At 41.2% G+C, this 24413-nt stretch overlaps 1 protein-coding gene across 1 annotated transcript in view; it reads right to left on the bottom strand.

The window, feature by feature from the left end:
- The window catches only part of SLC9A9 (solute carrier family 9 member A9), a 561779-nt gene that overhangs the window by 100830 nt on the left and 436536 nt on the right, over positions 1-24413 (bottom strand). The window contains exon 13 of the mRNA XM_081301714.1: positions 13711-13762. Coding sequence (XP_081157840.1) covers positions 13711-13762 — 52 coding nt within the window. The remainder of the gene's footprint in view (positions 1-13710; positions 13763-24413) is intronic.

The following is a 24413-nucleotide window of genomic DNA, read 5'->3' on the forward strand; positions in this document are numbered from 1 at the left end:
ACTCACAAGGCTGCAGTTTCCTTGTCCGTAAAATGAATTGAGAAAATTGGGTTGGTCTCTAACTTCCTAAAATCATATAGAAATACTATAAATATTTATATTTATATATATACACATAGTATATATATATATATATGTATGTGTGTGTGTGTGTGTGTGTGTGTGTGTGCGCTATATATAAAATATTATGTGTGTATGTTTGTGTGTGTATATATATTCTATATTCATTTATTTATAATTTTTTTTCTGGTACTGTGGATTGAACCTAGGGGTACTCTACCACCGAGCCATATACCAAGTTCCTTTTATTTTTTTAAATTTTGAGACAAGGTCTTGCTAAGTTGATCAGGCTGGCCTAGAATTTGCAATCATCCTGCCTTGGCCCCCTGAGTCTCTGGGATAACTGGTGTGGTGTGTACCACCGTGCTGGATGAGGTAACACTTCCTGAATACTTACCATTGGCCAGGTGGTATTCTTAGTGCTTTGGGTATGTTAACTCTTCAGATTCTTACGACAATATGGTAAAGGATGTTCTGTTATTATTCCTGTTTTACAGATGACCCAACCGAGGCAACTAGAGAGTGCAAAGTTTTCCAAGCAAACCTGTCATGCCTCTCAGCAACCAAGATTCCTCCCCTCTAAATGGAGCTCCAAGTGTCAGCGGGGCTCAAAGTGGGGCCAAAGTCTAAGTTCTCAGGAAGATGAGGTCAGGATAGTGCTGTGCTCCTGGAGACTGAGATGGAGCCACCATGTACCCTCACATCTTTACTTGGGTGACTGGAGAAGTCATTCATTTCACTACTTTGTAAAGAAATATACTGGGTTCCAATGATAAGAAAAGATGGAGAAAGAGCTTTTCTCAGGTGGGAGAAGTTCCACTGATGACCCAGTGTTGACTTTTCTGCTGATCTTAGTTAAAATTTTCAGTGTATGTCTTAAATATCTGTTGGCCCAGTTCTGGATCCATTCATTTATTTCTCTGAAGTTATTGATGACTTAATAACTTGGTTATGAAAGGCCATCAATAAATGAGTAGAAATAAATGAGTTAGTCTAGTGTGTACCCAGCTTGTGCACAGGGGGTTGAAGATAAATGTGCCAAAGGAAGGCCAGGCTTTGCAGCCCTGTGGACAAGGAAGTTATCTGATGAGGCAGCACAGAGCGCAGGTCCCCGGGAGGGTCCAGATGGGCAGAGGACAGCATGTGGCTTCAATCTATCTGGATTATTCTGAAGTAGAGATCAGCTCACACCTCAAGGACAATGGATGTGAGCAGTGATCAGAAGAATCTGGAACTTGGTGGTATTTTCCTTTATCACCAATATTTCTTCTCTGTGAGGTTCCTTTAGTCCAGAGGGAGAGTGATGTGCATGGTGGGGCAAACAGAAATCTGGAAACTTCCTTCCTCCATTTAGTAATAATAGTACACTTCCCAACTCTGTTTTGTAGCTGTAAATGGAAACTGGAGATAACAAGTGTGTTGAATCTCAACTTTTATTTGCCTTGATGTGTCTAAGAAGCAGAAGTTTTGATACATGTGGGATTTCTGGCTCTTTTATTATCCCCTATTTCTGGAAACATTTAAAAATGACTGGGCCATTGGATATCTTTCTTTATTTCCCCTTAAACCAGAGATTGGGACCAGCGATTGGGAAAATGACTGGGCACAGTAGAAAGGGGCTGATTTTCTTTTTAATGACCCACCTCATGCTTAGCAGCCCCCAGAGAAGGAAAATTATAATGGTACTCTTTATTTTGGACTTATTTGAACCCCTGAGAGTAAACTAAGGGCTCTTGCCAGAAGTTTGTGAAAACCAGACACTGAAGCAAGAAGGGATGGTTTGTTGCATTAATTTTAATGAGAAGAACTAAGCAAATGTAAATACATTCCTCTGTCAGTATTCAAATAGGGGGCCCTTGCTGAGTGAGCTGGATGAACCCTGCTCTAAGGTAATCACATGGAGTTTGCTCGTTACCTCAGGGGGTTACAAGGGATTATGGGCAAAAGGCAGGATTTTCCTTTATATTCCACCAGATTTCATATTTAATATTAATGTCGGTGAAAGTTGAGTCGAATGATAGCAAAGGCAAATGACTATCATAACAAACCCGCAGAGCTCCTTCTGGATTCCCAAGCACTTGGGTAGTATGTATGATGTGGGAATGGAGTCCTTAGTACTTTCACTTTATCATCTCCGTCCAATGTGGAGTGTATTTGTATAATAATTTCAAGTTCATTGCCATAATTTTCTAATTACCATGGAGAGTGCCAGATTCTGTGCCATTAAAGGGAAAAATTTCTGGATTCTGAAGAGGAACCATAGTATAATTGAAGGGCAAAGAGGAATTTCTTAAAAAGTCAAGTCATCAATTCTTAGTGTTCAACATAGAAAGCACTTTATACAAATATTTTAACCTTTCCTGTACCCAGATACATTCATAAATGTTCTCAAAAAGACAGAATCAGAAAATGCATGTGTAAGAAGGAAAACATAAAGAAGACAATCAGCCAAGCATATATAAAACTGTTAAGATGTCACAGGTATCTTTAGATATCCCACAGATAGTTCACACTACTAGGTGGGCTAAGCTCATGGTTAAACTACAAAGAGAGAGCCCGCTGTAGATGATTTGGTCTGTGTAGTAGATCTAAGATAATTCAAGGGAAAATGAATTGGTTTGGGAGAACATAATAGTATGGTGGTTTTAAAACATGTATCTACAAATCCTTTGATTCTTCTCTCTTTAAAAGATAGAGGGTAATTTTCCTCTATATGGAATGTGGGCTGAAATTAATGATTCATTTCTAGTGAATAAAATATGGCAGATGTAACAATATATCTTATCAAAACTTAGGTCACAAAAGTGTTGTGACTTTGCTGGTGGGACTGCAAATTGGTGCAACCACTATGGAAAGCAGTATGAGGATTCTTCAAAAAACTTGGAATGGAACCACCTTTTGACCCAGCTATCCCACTCGGTTTAAATCCAAAGAACTAAAAATCAGCATACTACAGTGATACAGCCACATCAATGTTTATAGAAGCACAATTCACAATAGTTAAGGTATGGAACCAACCTAGATGTCCTTCAAGAGATAAATGGATAAACAAAATATGGCATATATACACAATGGAATATTACTTAGCCTTAAAGAAGAATGAAATTATGGCATTTTCCGGTAAATGGATGGAGCTGGAGAACATCATGCTAAGTTAAATAAGCCAATACCAAAAAACCAAAGGCCAAATATTTTCTCTGATATGTGGATACTAATTCACAACAAGGGGGATGGGGTGCAGCTTGGGAAGAATAAAGGTACTTTGGATTAGAATGAATTGGACCTTATTACCCTATGTGTATATGTGACTATCTGATTAGTGTGATTCTACATCATGTGCAACCAGAAGAATGAGAAGTTATACTCCATCTATGTATGATGTGTCAACATACATTCTACTCTACTATAAAGCATTGTGACTTCCTCCTTGCTGTTTCTCTTGTATCACTTGCTCTGTGGGAATTTGGCTGCCATGTTGTGAGGACAGTCAAGCATCTCTGTGGCAACATCCATGCATTGCCACTGAGTCTGAGGCTTCCTGCCAACATGGAAGTGGGTTCTCCAGTCCAGTCATCTTCCAATGATGGTAACTCTAGCTTACATCTTGACTGCAACCATAAAGTGGACCCTGAGATTCTTATTCAAGGTGAATTTTCAGTTGGCTAAGTCATTTTCAAATTCCTGATCCATAAAAAATGTGAGATACAAATGTTCATTGTTTCAAGCCACTATATAACTATAGGAAACTTACAACTACATATTGGGATTATGAGCTCTACATATAGAAGGTAATGGAATAGGAATTTGGGAAAGGTAATAAAATGGTGATGCTTACATTTGTACAGTATTTTCACTAAGGAAATTGTTTGTGGTCTTCTGTGTTCCTCCTTGAAAGTATGTAAAAATTAATTCTGGGTCCAACATGCTGATGTTACAGACTGAAGATTGAAGATAAAGATAAAAAATCATGGAGTATAGACAAGAGAAGTTCCTACCATCTCACTGAACCTGCTTTGCAGTACTATTACCTAGTGCCTGATTTGCATCATGATTTAATAAGTGTGATAGTTCTCACATACACCTGCACACACACTAATGGAAAATGCACCTTGGGTCTCCAGGTGCCTGCCATCTCCTAATAACAGCTCCTAGAAACACAAACACCATAGTAAATAATAAATAAGAGTCTCACATTTAGTCTTGTATGCTATATGCATCAGAAAGCAAACCCAAACACAACAAATTCTTACCCTATAAAACCGCTTCAAAAATCACTTTCAAAATATACAGTGGCTGGCTATGGTAGACTAAGCGGCATCTTAAACATGGTAGGATTCAGGTATTGGATAGCAGGCAGCAAAAGATTGTGATCCTTGTGGAAAGGGGACAAATGAGTGACTCTATATTATCCTTTATTTTCTGCCTACAGGTTCTTTCCCAATTGAAGTGCAAGGAAGTAGGGTCCAAGCAGAGAAGAGCAGGGGTTTTTTTTGAGCTGAGGATCTAGAGATGGGAGTTTAGATGTTGCCCAAGTGGCTGTATTTTTAAGGCAGTGGCTCAGAGACAAGGGAACCTAGCAGACAGGGCACCAGACGTCTGTGTAGATGTTTCCCTCAGGTCCTTGGCTGAGGACCAACCTGTGCACAGGGTGAGGTCCACAAAAGCCTTGCAGAGAGCAGCTGTCGTGAAGTTGAGAAATAAACGGAGAGATTAAGATCACACTGTGCTGGAAGACATTGGAGGTTAGCCCAGCCAAAATAGAAAGTCAGGTATTTAGTTTGAGGCTTCAGAAGAAGTATGTTTTAGGAATAAGGACAATATTCTAGAAGAATGACCATGCCCTAAAACTAAGCAAAATGAAAATAGTCAAAACAAGTACAAAACCACAACTTATAAAACTAACTGCCTGACCAGATAACATCCAACACCCCTTATAGAACAATCTAGATTCCCAATAGTGTAAATTTCATAATGCTCAGCATATCACAAAACTACGAGACATGGGGGAGAGTGGGAAAGCATGAGCTACAGACAAAAAATCAAAGGCAATCTGTAGAAACAAAGCTTGAAATGACTCAGATATCAGAATAAACAGACAGAGGCTTTTAAAATAGCTATAAAATATACAAAGAGTTTAAAAAGAAAGATGGAAGCAATGAGCACACAGTTAAAGAGCTCAGAAACACGAGGACTATATATTTAAAAAAAAGAAAGAAAGAAAGAAAGAAATTCTAGAACCCCAAAGTGTACCATCTGGAAAGAGAAACCTACTTATATTGGTTTAAGGGCAGAACAAAGTGGTAACGAAGTTGAAAAGAGAACAATAAAAATTACAGTCTTTAATTTGTAGAACACAGAAAAATAAGGTGAAAAGAACAGAAAAACATGTCTAACTCATGTGAGAAATTAGCATAAAGTAGCCTAACGCAGACATAACTGGAACTCAAGGGGGACAGCAGAGAGACCATAGAAAACAAACGTGCTTAAGGAAACAACCCTAGAATAGTCCCCAAATCTGATTTAAATATCAATCTGGAGACCTGAGAAACTCAGTAAATCTGAGTTAGGAAAAATTCAAAGCAAAGCAAAGCTGACGTAGGAGTCAAACTTCTAAACCTAAAGATAAAGGGGAAAAATCTTAAAAAGAAATCAGATTAAAAACAGGTCATATTGTGTTCAGAGAAATAAAACAAAAATCCTACTGACTTTTCATCAGGGGAAAAAAAATGGAGACTAGAAAACAACAGAATACAATTTCTCAAGTGTTGAAAAAAACTTACCATCAAAACACGATTCTAAAACCTGTGAAAATGTTGCAGTAAATGAAGCAATATCTGACAGGACTAAATAGGAGAGATAGGAACACCTCATTACAGCTGGAAATGTTATCAATAAATGATAAATAAACTAAAGGGGCTGGGTTTGTGGTTTAGTGGTAGAGCACTTGCCTGGCATGTGTGAGCTACTGGGTTTAATTCTTAGCACCGCATATAAACAAAACAAACAAACAAACAAACAAATAAATAAAATAAAGGTCCATAAGCAACTATAAATAAATAAACTAAAAAGAAAAGAAAAGAATCCACTGGACACAATTGCACTTATTGAATATCACAACTATATTATGCAGTTGTTTGGGGCAGTATTCAAACTGTTGCCAGAATACATGTTTTTTCCAACTACATATAAAATGTTTACCAAGATAGACCAATTTGAATTGTCGGAAAAAACCTCAATCCATTTCAAAAGACTGAAATTTTACAGATTACTATAAGGTCCAAACTCTTTACCTTAGCCCACATGATCTATAGGGTAGATCAATTGCTTTAGAGGTCCCAATTTTTCATCTCTCCCTGTATCCCTGTTCTTTTCCTTGTCACTTGGCAGTGCTTTGGCCAAAAAGGAGTTGTCTATTTATATACCTGTTTTCTGGGATGGCCTTGTAACTTTCTTTGATCAATCGAGTGTAGCAGGAGTGCCAATGTATCAGTTTTGAGCCTCAAGAAACCTTGCTTGTTTTTGCTGACATTCTTGCCCTCTGTGTTTTCCAGGAAAAAGACATGCTCAGGGTTGCTCGTTCATCTCTAGAGGAGATGAGAATTATGTGAAACACAGCCCAGTCTCCTAACTCATCCCAGTTAAGGCTCTCCTGGACCAGCCAACAGCCATCCAACTCCAGATACGTGAGCAAGCCCAGCTAACACGGGTAGAGTTAACTAGCCAATCTTGGTTGACCATGACACATAAAATGAGTCCAAACTAGAGCAGCTGAATTCCACACACTTGTGGGATAAATATTGCTTATTGTTGCATGCCTCCTAGATTTTGTGTGTTTGTTATGCAGCACTGATGTGGCAACGGGTAACAGATACAATCTGGCTTCTGCCTACATCTCTGATTCATATGTTGTAATGCTCCCTGTGGCTTTCTCTCGCTATACTGGCATCTTTGCTGTTTGTCACACAGGTTGGGACTATTCCTTCCTGGGGGACTTTGCACTGTCTGAAATGTTCTTCCTTTAGATATCTACATGAACAAGAATTTTAGACTGGCTAGCTGCTCAGCCCTTGCTTGGAGGAAGTAGCAAGAAGAGGACCATGGAATTAGGATCCCTCCTACTGGGAGGCAACAGTCAGTTCCACTGTAAATGAAGCATGAACACACTGTTTTAGGTACATCCTAGACGATGGACTAATGCCCTCAACTGAGTAGAGGGTGAAAGGAAGGACTCCACATTGAGGTAATCAGAGTAGAGGACCAGGAATATGCTCCAGTCCATGGAGATGAGAATACTCTTGGTTTTCTCAGTAGGACTGGGAAGGTAGGCTGGCCAGGAGTAACAGGGAGAGTAAAAGGAAAAGTGATTACTTAAATGTTACCTTATTGGGAAGAGAGGTGTTAAGGTTGAGCTGTGACGTGTCCCCCAAAAGTTTGTGTGTGAGACAATGTAAGAATATTAGAGGTGAAACAATTGGATTATGAGAGCTTTAACCTAATCAGCACATTAATCCACTTGAATGGATTAACTGGGTGGTGACTATAGGCAGGTAGGGTGTGGCTGAAGGAGGTGGGCCACTGGGGTCATGCCTTTGGGGTATATATTTTGTCCCTGGTGAGTGGAACTCTGCCATGTCCTGAGCTGCTTTCTACCTCCAAGTCCTCTTGCCATGATTTTCTGTCTCACCTTGGGCCCAGAGCTATGGAATCAGCCATCTATGCACTGAGATCTATGAAATTGTGAGCCCTAAATAAACTTTTCCTCTCCTAAAATTGTTTTTGTCAGGTCTTTGGTCACAGTGATGTCAAAACTGACTGAAACAAGAAGAGATCAGCATTATGGACTGGACACTTGCCCATGGAGGGCATGTAACAAGGGATGGTGAGGGTGACTCAGCTTTGGCTTTTAGTCCTGGCTCCAAACATCAGTGATTTGTTATCTTTGGAAGGTTCCTCTTTTAAGCGTCAATTTCATCCTTTATAAAATAGGCTCCAGTAGTCTTGATTGGTCAAGGTAAAGATGAGGTGATTTTAATCTTATATGTAAAATATATAGAAAGGGTTCACTAAGGTGTAGCTGCCACCTTCCTTGATTTGCTCTTTTTCTTGCTTAGTCTTGCTTTCTAGAACATGGAATGGTAGAATCTACTGGTAAGATAAATGTATGGAATTTGGTTCTATATAGTGAAAAATTAGTAGGGGGGTGCTTTTGGATGTATAAGCCATAAATAAATATAGCAAAGGAAAATCCAAAGTATTTGCTCTGAAATACTCATTTTGGCTTTTATCAAAATACCACTAATTTCAATATTCTGATAATTGTTCAATGTGTGGCATGGATAAGTAAGCCGAATTATTCTTTTCTCTATAAATTTATTAGGACTTTTTAAAAAATGTTGGCAATGAAAAAGGAGATTTTACTTGATGGCCCAGCTGACCCCACCTTCTGGTAATGAATCTCTTCTTCTCCCGAACCTGCTTATATTTGTAGCCCTTGCACCTCTGGATGGCCCTGAGTAGGCACTGTTAGTTGTAGAGGAACAGATGCCTTTATCTGGCCTCTTTATCTGGCCTCCCAGTCTCAGAGGTAATCTAGGTGAAGGTTCTCTGGGGGTTGGCCAATCAACCCTTGCTTGCCTTATTCATCATATTTTGACAGATACTTCATTGTGTCCCTTTTGAGCCCTCATCTTTCTGGTGGAGAAATCCTGGTCCTTTAATCCCCATCCCTCTGGTAGCTGTACCCATGCTCTCAGAAATTTCGGTTTCCTTTCGCTGGACCTTTCTGAGCTCTGCTCTGACTTCCTTGAGCAGCAGTGACCAGAACTGATCCAAAAAGCTTACACACACACAAACACACACACACACACACACACACACACACACACGAAGGACAACCCAAGCCAGAATTTCAATGAAGGGATTATGGGAAACAAAAGAAAATTGGAAGTTAACATGAGGAAAAAATCACAGAGAAACAAGCACTGTGCTAAAAATGACATTATGTTAGAAATGATGAAAGTTAGCTTTATCGTAACAGTGGACAGTGAAGTGGGGAGGAAAAACAAAATTTTATAAAGGATTAGTTCTACCACTTTCAAGTTCTAAATTGCCAAGGGTGCCCACCACAGATAGAATAAAATCAGGCTCACCACCTTGACCCGGGAGCTGGCTCCTGTCCATCTCTCCCACTTCATCTCCATCTGCTCCCGCCATGCTTACTCAGTTCCAGCCTACTGGCCTTCTTGCTGCTCTTGGGCACACTAACCCATCGTGACCCCCGGGTCTCTGTCTGGGGCCCCAGATCTTACATGGCTTGCTTCTGCACATCATTCAGCTCTCTGATCAAATGCCACCTTCTCAGAGAGGCCCACCCTCCCTTGCCAATGGCCTCCCCTCCATTCTCCATCTCGACTGCTCTGTGTTGTCCTCCTCTGAACCTAAACTATATAGCTGTTTACCTTTCTCACCATGTCCCTCCTTAGAATAGAAGCTCTGCAAGGGAGAAGACTTTTGAAATGACAACTGCCAAATCCTGTTCATGCCCTGATTAGGACCTGACAGTGACTGGTGTCAGTAATTAGGGGCGGGAATGAATGATGTGCACTTGCTAAGAGTGGAAGTTCTGGAGCCAACTTGTCTGCTCAGACTTCACCTCTGCCTTCTGTGTGCCCTTGGTCAGGTCATTCTCTGTGCACAATCTCCTTATGTGTAAGATGAGGACAATAATGGCACCCACTTGGGGTTATCTTGGAAACCAAGTGAAGCAATACATGAAAGGTGCTTCGAACTATGTTAAAAATATTACAAGTTTAGATCCCAAAGGTTATTTATTTCACTTCCCACAAAGAACAAGAATAGGCACAGGTAATTATGTGTGTTTATTCTTGATCTTGAGCATACACAGTCAGTAATGGTCATAACTACTTGTGAAAGGTTTAGCTTTTGGTTAGTTAAGAATAGGACCTTGTATGTATGACATGTCAAAATACATTCTACTGCCATGTATAACTAAAAAGAACAACAACAAGAAGAGAATAGGATTTTTTTTTTTAAGAACAAAGAATAGCCTTTGATGAGTACAAAGATTAGTTTCCTGGTTAATGCAAACCTAGTTTAATAAATGCAAATCAAGTGGAAACATGCATTCTTAAGAATTAGGGTTATGTTCTGGGGTCCAACAGAACCAGTTGTGCTGATAATAAGTAAGTGACAGGCAAATGAGGGCAGATGGGGTCTGGACATACAATTTGGAAAAATAAAACCAGTCCTGGAGGGGATATTGGAAAAAGGTACACTCAGGCATGGTTTGTAGGCTGCAAATTGGTGCAACCACTTTGGGAAGCAGTATGGACATTCCTCAAAAGACTAGTAATGGAACAACCATATGACCCAGCTATCCCACTCTTTTGTATTTATCCAAAAGAACTGAAATCAGCATGCTCTAGTGATGCATGCATACCAATGTTTACAGAAACACAATTCAGCTAAGTTCTGGAACCAGCCCAGGTGCCTGTCAACAGGGGATTGGATAAGGAAAATGTAGTATATATACACAATGGAGTTTTCACTCAACCATAAATTAGAATAAAATTGTGTATGTCATTTTCTGATAAATGGGTGGAACTGGAGAACATCATGCTAAGTGAAATAAAAAAAAAGTCAAGGATCAAATGTTCACTCTCATATGCAGAAGCTAGAGAGAAATGGAAGTAAAAAAATAAAAAAAGAGAGAGGATCCTATGAAAATAGAAAGGAGAAGAGTGGAGTAGAAGAAAGGGATTGAGGGGAAGGAAGGTGAGGTGGGAGAGGGAACTGTGGAATGACATTGACCAAATTATGCTACATGCACATATGAATATATCACAGTGAATTCCACTTTTATGTGTATCTATAAAGCACCAATAAAAAATCAATAAATAAATGGAAGAAAGAGCAATAGAGTAGATGAAGGGAATCATGGGGAGACAAGAGGGGAGGGAAAAGTGGAAGTACTAATGATTGAAATGGAGCAAACTACACACACACACACACACACACACATACACACAACTAGTAATATGACTAGTATATGCTTATCCACTGGGATAACTGAGTCACATGGTGGTTCCATTACTAGTCTTTTGAAGAACATCTATACTTCTTTTCAAAGTGGTTGTACTAATTTGCAGTCTACCAACCATGCAGCGTACCTTTTTCCAATATCCTCTCCAGGACTGATTTTTTGTTTGTTTGTTTGTTTTCCCAAATTGTCTGTTCAGACCCCATATACTCTCATTTTCCTGTAGTCCATATATGTATAATGCACTAATAAAAATATTCAAAACCAACTCTGTCCAGGTTGATTGACAGCTGCATAAATACCGTTGTTTGTCACCCTTTCCTGTACTTGACACCGACCAGTTACCCCCACATGTGGACAAAACCTCTTTCTGAAACCTAATGACCTTGGCAGTGACACATTATGGTGAACACGGACACACAGAAGCTGCTTCTTAAAAGCAAAGTTGTTTGTAAGCAGCAGCAGTTCAGTGGGAACCTGGTAAATTATAATATCAGTTACTTCACACTGAGATAGTTCACGGTGTCCTTTGCCAGGGGCTCCAAGTGAGGAATGTCTTTGAAAACATAGTGTGACCTGTGAAGTTTGGTACCACTAGAAGAGGCAGTATGATTTTTTTCCCCTTTAATGATGAGAATTTAGTATGTTACTGATAATTTCTTTCCTGCCCTCTTTGGCTACCAGAAAGCTCACTTACAGATCCATGACAGCAAGGATATTGACCCTTCAATTTGCTTATTCCTGGTTCTCCTTACCCTCTCTGGGTTTGGTTTTCTTTATTAATCTTTCATTATTATTATTATTATCTGAATTCTAAAATTCCTTATAAATATGTTACTGTTACTTAATTATATGTAGTGGTATAAATTCCCTCAAATCTTTTATGAAATGAAATGGATTTAGCTTAATTAAATTGGGTAGTTTTCATAAACATAATTTCCCCTGATTGTTGTTATAGTCTGGAGAGGTGGGCATTGTTATCATTCACATTGCGGACAGGGAAACTGAGACTCAAACTTTAAAAAATTTGTCTAAGATGCAAATAACCCATAGTTTTCACGGTTCTAGATTCTATTGCCCTATTTCTCTAACAACAACAACGATAAAAGAATACCTTTCAATGCTGAAATATCTTCAGAGAAGAGTTATTACCGAATTAACAATGGTGAACTTTGTTTTTAAAGCATCACATGAATGAACTAAAATAAAATACTTCAAATTATAAAAGGATGGTGTTAGGCTAGCAGGAAATTTTTACCAATAATTATATGTGATTGCAAAGTTTGAGGCACTTAGAGGAAAACAAAGAATTTTCTTATTCTTTTAAAGAAAAAGGTGTATGAGAAAAACAAGATTTAGATGCAAGTTTTGTTTGAAGGCAGGGGAATAGATTATTTGACCTGTACAAGATGAAAATGTTTTTCAAAATTCAGCCACTACCGGACCTTACTTGCTGCCAGGCCTGAAGATGGGCTTTGATCTCCTTCCTAAGGTCACCAAACTGGCCCTAATCCCAGTGCTTTGGGCACCCCTGCTGGGCTCAGCCCTGCAGTTAGTTGTGTATCCTGGGCAATGAGATCTGAAAACAGCACAGCCCGGCCTTGTAACACAGGAGACAACAAAGTCCAAGCACTTCAGAGTCAGGTTCAGGGCAACTTATTTTCTCAGCCTTTTCTGCAGTGCATAGGCTCCTTCCTTCTTTCTACCTGTGTGAACCAGGAAAGCAGCTTCCTGCTCATAAACACCAAGGAGCTGTGCCTCATTAGCTGTATTGTGGGGAAACCCCCCCGTGAAAACAAAGCAAGGTAGCTTGTCCTCAAATTCACATATGATCATAACGTGATTCATTAGCAACATCACATACTGACAACATTATCCCAACAACATCTGCTTACTTCCAATTGCAGCAAAAGGTATAACATTTCCACACATTTGTTCATCTGTTTTAAGCATCCAGGTAAATATGGCTAATGCAACACTGACATTATCAGTTTCAAATCCAGAGTCTGGAGAATAACTTTTCTCTACTCGAGGGAATAGCACATGGTTCTGAACAATTTTCTGAAAGGATGTTTAGGTCTCTGTGGATAATAATCATTGCTCAGTTAAGTCAGGAATGGATCACCTAGATAGTTTTGCAGGCTCCTGCCTGTTTCAGTATTTCTGTAACTTAGACCTAATTAATGAGAAGCCATGTGGGAGGAACAGGTCTATTTGTTGTGTGCTCAACATGAACCAGATAGGTTTTGAGTAAATTCACTGAGATCACTAAGTTAGCAAGTTGCTGGGCAGGGATTTGAATCATGGGGTGCCTCATTTTAAGGGCCATGGTCTGGTTCCTACATTGTAGTTTTCAGGCTTCCTGCTGCCACAGAGAGGCTGTAAGTTCATGCTAGTGCTGAGTCTTGGCACGCTAAAAATGGTCAACACCCTGAATTCCTGTGCATTCTGTTGTCTTCGATTTGTTTTATCCACAGAGGCAGCCCTGTTTAGAATGAGCATCTTGGTTCCATGTTGGACAAACCTGGAACAGTTCAGGAAACAGAACATCTCATATCTCTAAATACTATACATTGGCTTGTTTAACTTGCCTGATATGAGGAGGGCTCCTCCTTCAGATTTTCATCCAGGTCCACACCAACTCTGTTAAAGAAAGCAGAAAACTGGTAAATGCCCTGCTACAGAAAGCACGAGATCACCTTGTGCATAAGATCACCTGACCCAAACATGATGCAAATCTAAAAAAAGACTTGGCAAAAAACCATCCTTCCTTCCCTCCATCAGAAGACCCTCAAATAGATTGATGTCAAATGAGAATGTGCATAGCTGGGCCTCAGCACAGCTGGAGAGATTGAGCATCAATGGCAATTTCTTGCTCCTGTCCTTCCCAATAAGAACAGAGACCCTGAGAGCCTGGGATGGGAGCCATTGGAACAAAAGAACTTGATAGCTCTGAAACAGGGATCCAGGAGGGGAGGCAACATGGTACCACAATTGAACCCACTGAACAAACTCTCCTGGGACTGTAGGTGCCCCATCTAGAGCAGGGTTTCTGAGACAGAAAATCGTATCTTTGTCCAGATGTTCAGTGAAGCTTCCCATAGGGAGGATCCAGGTTGTAGGGGCTGAGGCTTATACAAATGGGGGGCTTTCTTCAAGGAAAGGAATACAAAAATACAAATACAAATTGGAAACAAAAGTGACTTTTTAGAAAGAGAAAATAAATTACTGAAAAACTACACATTTAAAAAAAGCTGGTAAATGAAATAGGCATCTCAAAATTCAGAAAAAACACACACATAATGTTTTAATGAACGGTTTGACACACCTGTAAAGTAATCCCTCTGTAATATTTGCTTCTTTACTTTGATACTTTCTTCACATGATAACGATTTTATGTTAGGGCAAATAGAAAGGAAAGGTAGCCCTTCCTCTTGCAGTATGGATCAAAATTATTGATAGCAGGGAGACGTTAGAGCTTGCTTCCTCACCCTTAAGCACGCTTGCAGTGTGCATCGCTGTTAGGGTAATGCTCTAAAAGTGTGAGATTTCTGATCAATTTCATTTCGTGCACTTTCCATAAACAACCTGCAGCACACTTATCCCTCCACATCTCCCTTATTGAATGTATTTCTGGATTTCCATTTTGACAGGGCATCAATGAGAACTGAATTTTACACATCTCGTGACTGGAAGTATTCTCTGTCGCCTCTTCTGGCTCAGTGCGTTTCCAACCTTGTTTTTTCCTCCACTGCCCACAGACTTCTGATGCCAGGTGCCAAAGGACACATTCATATTTAATTCAGTTTTTGTGCACTATTTCTATAAACGTTTCCTACCCTGGGATGGCCAGCAGTGACTTATAGAAGGCCCATACAAATGTGTGCCATTCAATCCAAACAAAGTGCTGTCCCAGTCCAACTTCCCCTGAGTTGGAGCCCCTCAGGGCCCACAGCCCTCTAAGCAGAGGAAGATGAGGGAGGGGAGGCCATAATGGAAAGAAACAGCAGTTGAACTCCATGGTGTTTAAAATATGTTCCTTTTGCAAATATTAAAAAAAAAAAATAGGACCCTGGGAATGAAGTGCTGGGGCTCTTCCCAGGCCCCTGGAAGGACTAGAGCAAGAGAGGCCCCCTAAGCTTGAACTTCCTCTCCCCGGGAGAATGTGTCTCTGGGTGGGCGGAAGGCCCCAGCCGGGGAGCCAGGCCATGGGGCTGAGGTTCCCACAGAGTTCTTTCTCTGAAGCCACTTTGCTAGAACTTTAGTCTTTCCTTCAACCACTGTCCCTCAAGGAGATCTCAATCACCCTGGGTCTGCTGTCTGGGTGGGGAGGTAAAGGCAAGGTTGAAAGCCGCCACTCAGGCCCATGTGTGAACTCAAAGAGCCATCTCCTCCTCTCTGTCACCCTCGCCCTTTCAAAAGAGTGGTTTCAACTAATTCATTTAAGAAGGGGAAATGGAAGGGACAGGGAGAAGGAAGGGAGAGGCTGTCAGGGAGGAGGGTTAGAAGGAAGGGGGTGAGAGAGGGCCAGGAGATTTGGAAGGGGAAGGAGAGAGTGGAAGGGCGTGAGGATGAGGCCTTCCAGGGGAGTCCAGTCCAGGTAGTGGCCATGGGGTCTGAGTGGTCTTAGTCCAAGAGTGGGGCCCATGTGTGGAGGCTACTGGCCACCCTCCCTCATAGGACTGAACGGCCCTCAGGCTTGTCTGGAGATCTGAGCTCTCCGGCAGGTGCAGACAGTGGCCTCTGAAGCCCTCTCTATTACTGGAATAGGCCAGGTCTGCCTCTTCCAACAGCTACCTGGCACTCAGGCTGTGAATTGAACTGAGAGTCCTGAAGCTCCTCCTGCTGCACCTGTTCAGGGCCTGTCTGGAAAACTGGAGAGAACAGAAATCAAATTTCATAAGAAACCCCAATTAAAGTCTGAGGCAGTACCGAGGTTTTCCACTAAAATGTAAGCTTTCCTCTTCAGTAGCCATCAAAGCAGACATTTCTAGTTCTCATTATCTCAGCAGCCAGATGGAACCAAGGCTTGATGGTGGCAGATTAAGTTCTTGGGCTTCCCGTGTGTGAAGCATCCCGGAGGCCTGGCTGGGAACAAGCTCTAGTGTCCTCCCTCAGTCCACTTTCTGGCAGCCCAGGGCCTGTGTCGGGCCAGTCCTGTGGCTCCTCTTGGCCTAGCACAGAATGGACCCACATCTCAAGTGGTTTGAGGCAAGAGAAGCTCTGTGAAAATCACTTGCCTCGTGGGGCAGCCAGGGTGAGCAAAACAGACATGGTCCCAGCCCTCACACGCCTACAGGTTGGGAGTTTTAATGAGCATGTTATAAAAAAAATTATTATAGTTTAAGTGCTGTGAGGGAAAGGCACATGAAAACCCTGCCTTCTTTCACTTGAGTTTTGGCTCCTCTTGATAAAAATCTTGCTAAAATATATGGCTTGGCTCCCTGCCTCCTTAAACACAGTGCAATGGGGTGCTCTCATCTTAACCGGAGGTCTCAGCATGGCCACTGGTCCCATAAAGTCTAACATGCGCTGCATTGTAATGATTTCTGAGAGGTGTTTGAACCTCTTTATGACTGCATTAAATGATCCCTGGCTACTATTATTTTTCTTTTTTTTTTTTTAATTCTTGTATTTGCCTTGGGTTAGTTAGATTGCCTTGGGTTTTCTAGCTGCAACGATATGTTAGCATATTGTTCCTATGTCCCCCCCCCCCACCTCATGCCACTACTTCCTTTTAATTGAGCGTGGGACTAATAATGTGACAGTCAAATTTAATACATTTTTTTTAGACACACACACACACACACACACACACACATAACACAAAAGAATAGAATTCAATCATTGCAGAAGGGCATATAAAACACAGTGTTCTTTGCTTCACACCTGGACACCCCTGTTGCCTCCAAGGGCTATTTTCTGCCTTTTCTTGGTTACGAAATGTAATGGCTGATATTGACACGTCTGGCACATTCGCAAGGCATCCCCGGGGTTATGCAAACATACCGGCAGCATCTCTCTCTCTTATTCAATGGTTCAAGCAAGCAAGTCAGAGTGTGAAAGAGACCTATTTTAGGGTCACCTTGCATCCACTCATCTTTATATGTAAAAGATCACTTACACACTATGGGTTTTATTAGAAGGAAGACAGGTTGTCATGCAGCTTGTGATGCCACATGTCTATGTGTCACCACCCCAGCTGAGGTCACGGGTGTATGGGATGAAGTCTTCCCTGCTCAATGATATCCCAGTAGTCCCTTCTCCCTCACTGTAAAGCAACCTTCTGTCCATCTGTTCTGGATACAGTGTCCCAGGCCTGGTAACTGGACTTGTCCTTCTTTCTGAGCCCAGTACTCAATACTGTCCCTGAGCTCTGGATCTGCCAGTGCCTCTCCCAGGTCTGAGCTCCTTCCCTCCAAACTCCAGGCTGATGGTTTGGGCATCTGTGATGCCCCACCTCCTTTCTGGAATCTCCAAGCACTGTCTCTCCCCTTCTGATCACCACTTTGGCACCCCTTCCTCAGTCTTAGATTCCCCAATCACTTGAAATTTTCAGGCTCTTGGCCCAAAGTGGCTGCCCTGCCCCAACTCTGTTCTCTGCTCTGTCTGTGGCAACCCTGCCTATCCTTGGTTCACCTATCTGGTTATATGCAGCCATGCGGGCTAACCAGTACTCTTTATTCTATACAAGCGTTAGCTGGAATCTGAGACCTCAGGGCCACCCCGTGATTGCCAAGGGTCAGTGACACCCAGATGTGATCTGGAGAGACTACCTGGGTTGAGAAATGTGGCTCTGCCTCCCACTGGCTAAGTGACCTGGACCACTCAGTATGCCTTGGTCTCGGTTTCCTCCCCAGTACAAAGGGAACAACAAGGGAGCCAACTTCATGGGATGGTGGTAAGGATTAAGTGAGAAAATATTTGTGAAGCGTTTCTCTTAGGACCCAGTATGTAGAAAGCTCTTAAGAAAGGCTAGCAGCAACTGTTAGCATTATTATTTTTCTTATTGTCAGTGGTGCCCGAGCTCAGTCCTGCCATGCTCATTGCTTGTTAATTTCTGAGATAAACCCACCTTGTCCTGGGTCCTGCACTCAGTGGCCCTTGTGTTTATAACAACAGCCACCAGTGCGCCATAGGGAGTGTCCAGTGCACAGTCGGGATTTCTGCTTTCATAGTAAAACATGCCTATCAAAAAAGGGCCAGGCTTCCAGGATTGGGACTTATTTATAACCTATTAATAAGTTAATAGGATGAGAAGACAGTAAGAACAGAAAGGGAGATATCTAAAAGGCAAAGGGAAGGAAAGATGAAGATGGAGCTGAGCAGGAAGAAAGCAGAGGGATAGGAGGCAAAAAGGACATGTGAAAAAGAAAAAGGAAGGATTACGTCATAGTAAAGAATAGGTGCTCCTAGCTGGGTGCAGTGGTGCACGCCTGTAATCTCAGGGCTAACCAACATTCTTCATTCTATAACAGCGCCCCTTCCTCGGTCTTAGATTCCCCAATCACTTGAAATGTTCAGGCTCTTGGCCCAAGATCAGCCTCAGCAACTTAGTGAGGCCCTAAGCAACTCAGCGAGACCCCGTGTCTAAATAAAATACCCAAAAAAGGGTGGGGATGTGGCTCAGTGGTTAAGCACTCCTGGGTTCAATCCCATGTACCAAAATGAAACAAAAACAAACAAAACTAGTAGAGGATTATAAAGCAACTAAAAAGCCTGGTTAAAATTTTTTATGTATTTATTTTTTTTTAAATTTATTGTTGGTCGTTCAAAACATTACAAAGTTCTTAATATATCATATTTCACAATTTGATTCAAGTGGGTTATGAACTCCCATTTTTACCCCGTATGGTTAAAATTTGATATGATGTTTTGCATTCTTGATGCACCTTTTAATTTTAAGCAAGTACAGTGCTGCCTCTGTGGCATTCAAATGGAAATGAAAACAGTGTTCCCAGCTGTGCCCAGGAACATCTCGCTCCGGGTTCCTCATTTTCAGTGAGCATCCAGCTCCATTTTTGGAGTAAAACACATCTCTGGTGTACCATAATACACCTCCCTTCCTATTGTGCTTCCATTCTTTAGTGAATTGTATTAGATATATTAAAATCGCAGGATGCTCCCATGCCCAACCATGGCCAAAAAGAATGCTCTGGAGTTGAGATTTTTCTTGAAGGGAAAGCAAAGTAAGTAACACAAAAGGCTCACTTTTCCCATTAAAGTCCACAGCATCCATTCTGATTCTTATCACTTTGCACCTCCGGAAAAGCAGTGAAATATTACTAGGGCTTAGTTTCATTGTGTGAATTCCAATAGTCTTAGGTTTGGTTTTGATTCTTTTGAGCCCCCTGCTGACAGGGGATGGGTAGTGGGGGAGGAGAAATCATTTCCTCTAAGAACTGTATTTGATGGCAAAGTGTAAAAAAATGACATTTTCAGTAAAGGAAGAGTGACTGGATATTGGGCACATAAATACAGCTTGACAATGGAAGAGACTGAGAGACACTTGCTGAGGTTTGGGGACTATTGTTAGCCAAGAGAACATCAGATGACAGTCAAAATCTGGCAGTGAACTTGCCTTCTCCTCGTAGCCTTTTAATAAATTTACTGGAGCTTGTATATGACCAAAGTTAATCTAATTCAATTAATAATTCAAATATTTTTAAATTCATTTTGGGAAAACAGGTGCATAAACTAAAGTGAGTGGAAGAACTCACTTTAATTCATTGTGTTGATTTAGTGAGGCACAGTATGGAAGACTTTGGACCCTGGAGCCAGGCCATATGGGTTCAAATCCTTCTTCTACCATTGACTACGTTTTTAACTTTGAAACAAGTTTACTTAATCTCTCAAAATCATAGTTTTCTCAACTGAACATGGGTTATTACAAGTATGAAATAAGTTATTATGTATAAAGTGTATAACATATGGGCTGCCATCTTGGAAGCAGTCATGAAATATTAGTTGATGTTTTTATTGTTATTAATGCTATTATTATTAAGGAGAAATTGATGTATTCTAAGTTGAGTGATAAATATAAAATAGATTAAAGCCAAGATAAGATTTTCTATAAATAATAGATGCTGAGACATAGAGGCCAATGATAGGACTCCTGCCATCAATGACCCAGGATCTAATGGGGAAGGCAGACACTGGAAATAAAGAACTATGGTAAGGCCTGATGAGTATTGTACACAGATTATTGAACATGACAACATAGAGCCCAATGAAAGGGGGCTTTGGGGGAGTAGGAGGTTTTACAGGGGAACTGAATATTGAGAAGCAAGAATGAGTTTCATGGTAGGAGAAAGGGAGGCTGGGGGAGGGCAGAACAGGTTCAGCAGGAGCAAAGCCACAGTAGTTTAAAAGAACCAAGGTTGGAACATGGTGTATAGCTCTGTGTGTCCTCGAGGGCCTCGCATACTGAGGTGAGCAGCATAATGAAACTTGAGACCAAATTGTGAAGGATCTTGAGTACTATTCTTAGGAAAGCAATTCGTTCTGTTTCTCTGTAGGCAGTCGAGCATGAAATAATTAGATTGATATATTGGAAAGCTCACTGGAGGCATGTGATATTAAGACCCTGGAGGCATGAGGGTCATAGACTACTTCAATGGTCCAACAGAGAGAATTGATTAGGGTCTCAACATAGTGGTGGTGGATCAGAGGAGATAGCCTTTGGAGCTGTGTACCTCATGGGATGGTGGCAGGGTACAGGACTGATGGTGAGGAAGAGAGTGTTGAGGTGTTTCTGAGTTTCCACTTAGGACACCTGACTGGTTTTCCCTTGCCATTAACCATATTAAAGGAAGAGAAACATGTATGGGAATTTTCCAGAAAGGAACTCCTGTTCAAAAGATGAAACTGAAGCTCAGATCCCATAGGGTCTGAGTAATCTTACTGTGCATGAAGCAATAGCAGCTCTCCACACTGTTACCAAGTCAGGAAACACAGACCCTCCCCTTTAAGGGTTTTTGCTTGTCTGTAGAGGAGGTTCAGACCCAAAGGCAAAGCATAAGAAACAAAAGAGGAGTACTAGGTTCTTCAAGGCCAAGGTCGGAGGACTGGGAACATTCACAGAGGCTGGAGACAGGGGTGGCGGGCTCTGTATTTGAAGACAGAGGGACATCTCACTTAACAAGGACTATATGGCCAATGTGGGCTTAGTACCAAGAATAGGAACAACCCTAACCCCTGGTTCTGTGGTGCTATCAAGCAAAGAAAGTTTAACCACATTAGAGAGGTTGAGATACTGGTCCTGTGGTCAGGGACTGGGTAGATAATATAACATTTCCATTCAAAGACTGGTGTTAGAGCCCAAGGGTATATTCTGTAGCCTCTGACTCTGAATTTGAAGAGTGATATATATATGATGAGATCTGCCAATAAAGTGGAAGCAGAAAGGGAGATTCCATAATATGGAGACATGAAGCACATGGTACAATTGTGAACCTCCTATGGGAGAGAATAATATGAAAGCAGAACTGTCCTCTGGGACAAACTATTATCTGTGGGTCCTGTGTATGCTCTGTCAGGTTACACTTTCCCAGGCTTGGGACTTGTCTTATGATCACATTGAAAATGGCTGGATAAGGGTTTGTGTAGCATTCCTGACTTGGTGATCTGAGGCTGCCCTCAGGTATTGATGTTCTCCTAGAGAGTATGGAGCTGGAGCAGATTCCAATGAACACCCTCAGGCTGATTAGACTGAGAAGGGTCTGGCCTTTCCTGTCCTCTTTGCTGACAAAGTTTACTGAAAACTCAGCCTATCAGTTAACAAGAGACACATAGCCTTCAGGAGTTAGACCCTTGACCACATGGTCTCACCACCTACTATGTGACTACAGGACAAGAAGCTATTCCTCAGTTTCTTTTTATACAAATGGAGATATGGATAGTAACATCTCCTGGAGGTCTTGTGGATAATGCACATATGGGGTCCATCTTGGGGCTGGCAACCAAGGAAGGGTTTGGAAGTGGTGGCTGCTGTCCTTGGGGTGGTTGTTGATGTTGTCAACTTAGGTCTTCTGAAGAGACATTTAACTATAGGTACCTCCAACACAGCAGTTGTGTTTTCCCATTCCTCAGTTGGTCTTACAGTAGATTCTTTGGAACTTCTGACTCTAGTGGAGGCTTCTTGACAATGGGGGTTTGGGAGTGTAAAGACGGAGAAGAGTAGGTATGTTCTGGCTGTACAGATGAGCCATGTGGCCAGTGTTTACACAGGTCTGACAATTTAGGAGTACATTTGGGAACGTATAAGTATGCTGAAAACATTATGTTCTTTGAAAAATAAACATCAATAAACAAGTACACGTCATGGACACAAATAATGCAGCGCCACATCCTGTGCTTTACGTTTGGCAAAACTTCCCTTGAGTTTGGAGTGCTTAGTTCTGCCAAGATGTAAGCTAATTTCAGGCTACAGATGAGATCAATTAGAAACTGGTTTGAGGATGAATATGCAGACTAATTTCTTTTGACCTAAGCCACAAGCACACACTGACACCCTTTGGTGGGAAGACAGATGTGATAACTTATGAGGGCATCTGGCCTCTCTTCCCTGAGGATTCACTCTGGGTACCCTGCCTGGGCAATTAGGGATTTATCAGAGCCAAATGCACATCCTCAGAAAAACCATGCTTTCAAGTGGATCAGCTTGTTTAAATTCTTGTGTGTTACCAAGCAGGGTGTCTCCTCAATGTCAGACTGAACATGTTATATGGGAAGGGAAATGTTTTATCACTGAATATCAAGTAGTCATAGGAGGATACTTTCTACATTGGTATGGAACCAAAAGTGGTTAATAAAAAAAAAATCCCAGATGGTCAGGGAGCTTAGGATAATGGAAATCCTGCAACCTAAAAGTCACTGTGGTCACTTCACAGTCAAACAAATAGGATTATATGACAAGACTGAAAATGCATCTCCTTCCCTCACTCCAAGCCCCAACTACAGGGAACACCAGCTCTCCTTCTGGACCAAGCGTGGTGTGCAGTGTGGGCCTGGAGCAAGAGCTCAGAGCATCTTCCTGTTGCTGTTCCTGGGTATGTTCAGGTATTACTGGGAGGCTGATAAGGGAAGGAGCTAAGATGGGAATACGCTCTCTTGATGCAAGGAGCATATTATTCTTATAAAAGTCATCTACAGAAATTGAGATTTTGAAACCAGGCAAGTTGGCATATAGCTGTAATCTCAGCAACTCAGGAGGCTAAGGCAGGAAGATGGCAAGTTTGAGGCCAGTTTGGGCAACTTAGTGAGACCCTGTCTCAAAATGAAGAATAAAAAGGGCTAGAGATGTAGCTCAGTGGCAAAGCACTGAGTTCAATATCTGCTACCCCAAAGAAAAAATATATACATAGGAATGGATTTGAAAAAAATATATATATGTGTGTGTGTATATATATATATGGATTTGAATATATATATGGATTTGAATATATATATGGATTTGAATATATATATGGATTTGAATATATATATGGATTTGAATACATATATATGTATACATATATATGTATATATATAATAGAATATATATAGACAAAAATAGGGAAGTACATGAAGATATATTTAGAGAATACTAAAATTCAATGAAATAATCCTGGAGAAGAGTTGGCCCAGGCAAAGCAAATGATGAAGATGTTCTAATTTTGTGGAATGATGTTCTGGGAAGAATCCTTAGAGGTGAACAGCAGCACTTTCAAAACTGATGGATGTTTATCTACAACACAACTCATTTAAAGGTGAGATTCCAGTGGTTGGTTCTGATCATTTCATCCCAACTTGGCTTTACCCATAAGTTAGGCAGGTAGTCTACAAGCTGGATTGAGAAGGTGACCTCCCCAAATCATTACCTTCTCTAATTGCTAATGTCAGAACTTAGAATCAACTTAGAATGGGATAAAGCTCTCCATTCCCTATTGAAAACGAGACCTAAAGGGCCAGGATGTGGGAAAGGTAACATTTGGGCTTGTTTTATGCAAAATATAAATGACTCCATCAGACTTATTCCTGAGAGCAGCAAGTGGTGAGAACAAAAGCCCAAGGTCACCAAAGGTATTGAGAGAAGGCACGATTGGGTATGGAAGTGAGGGAGACACAGGTGGAAAGACAGCTAAAGACAATCTCATAATAGTAATAGCCCATACATAGGGTCTGCTTTAGATAATGTTCGTATGTTACATAAAATATGAAATTTGGGAAGAAGATCCAAAGTTATTGTAATACATGGTGTTACGTGTATTACATGTAACAAAAAAGAAAGATTTATAACCCATTTCTTGAAGTG

Source organism: Spermophilus citellus (assembly GCF_964194105.1).
Source record: "Spermophilus citellus genome assembly, chromosome: 7".
Taxonomy (NCBI): Eukaryota; Metazoa; Chordata; class Mammalia; order Rodentia; family Sciuridae; genus Spermophilus; species Spermophilus citellus.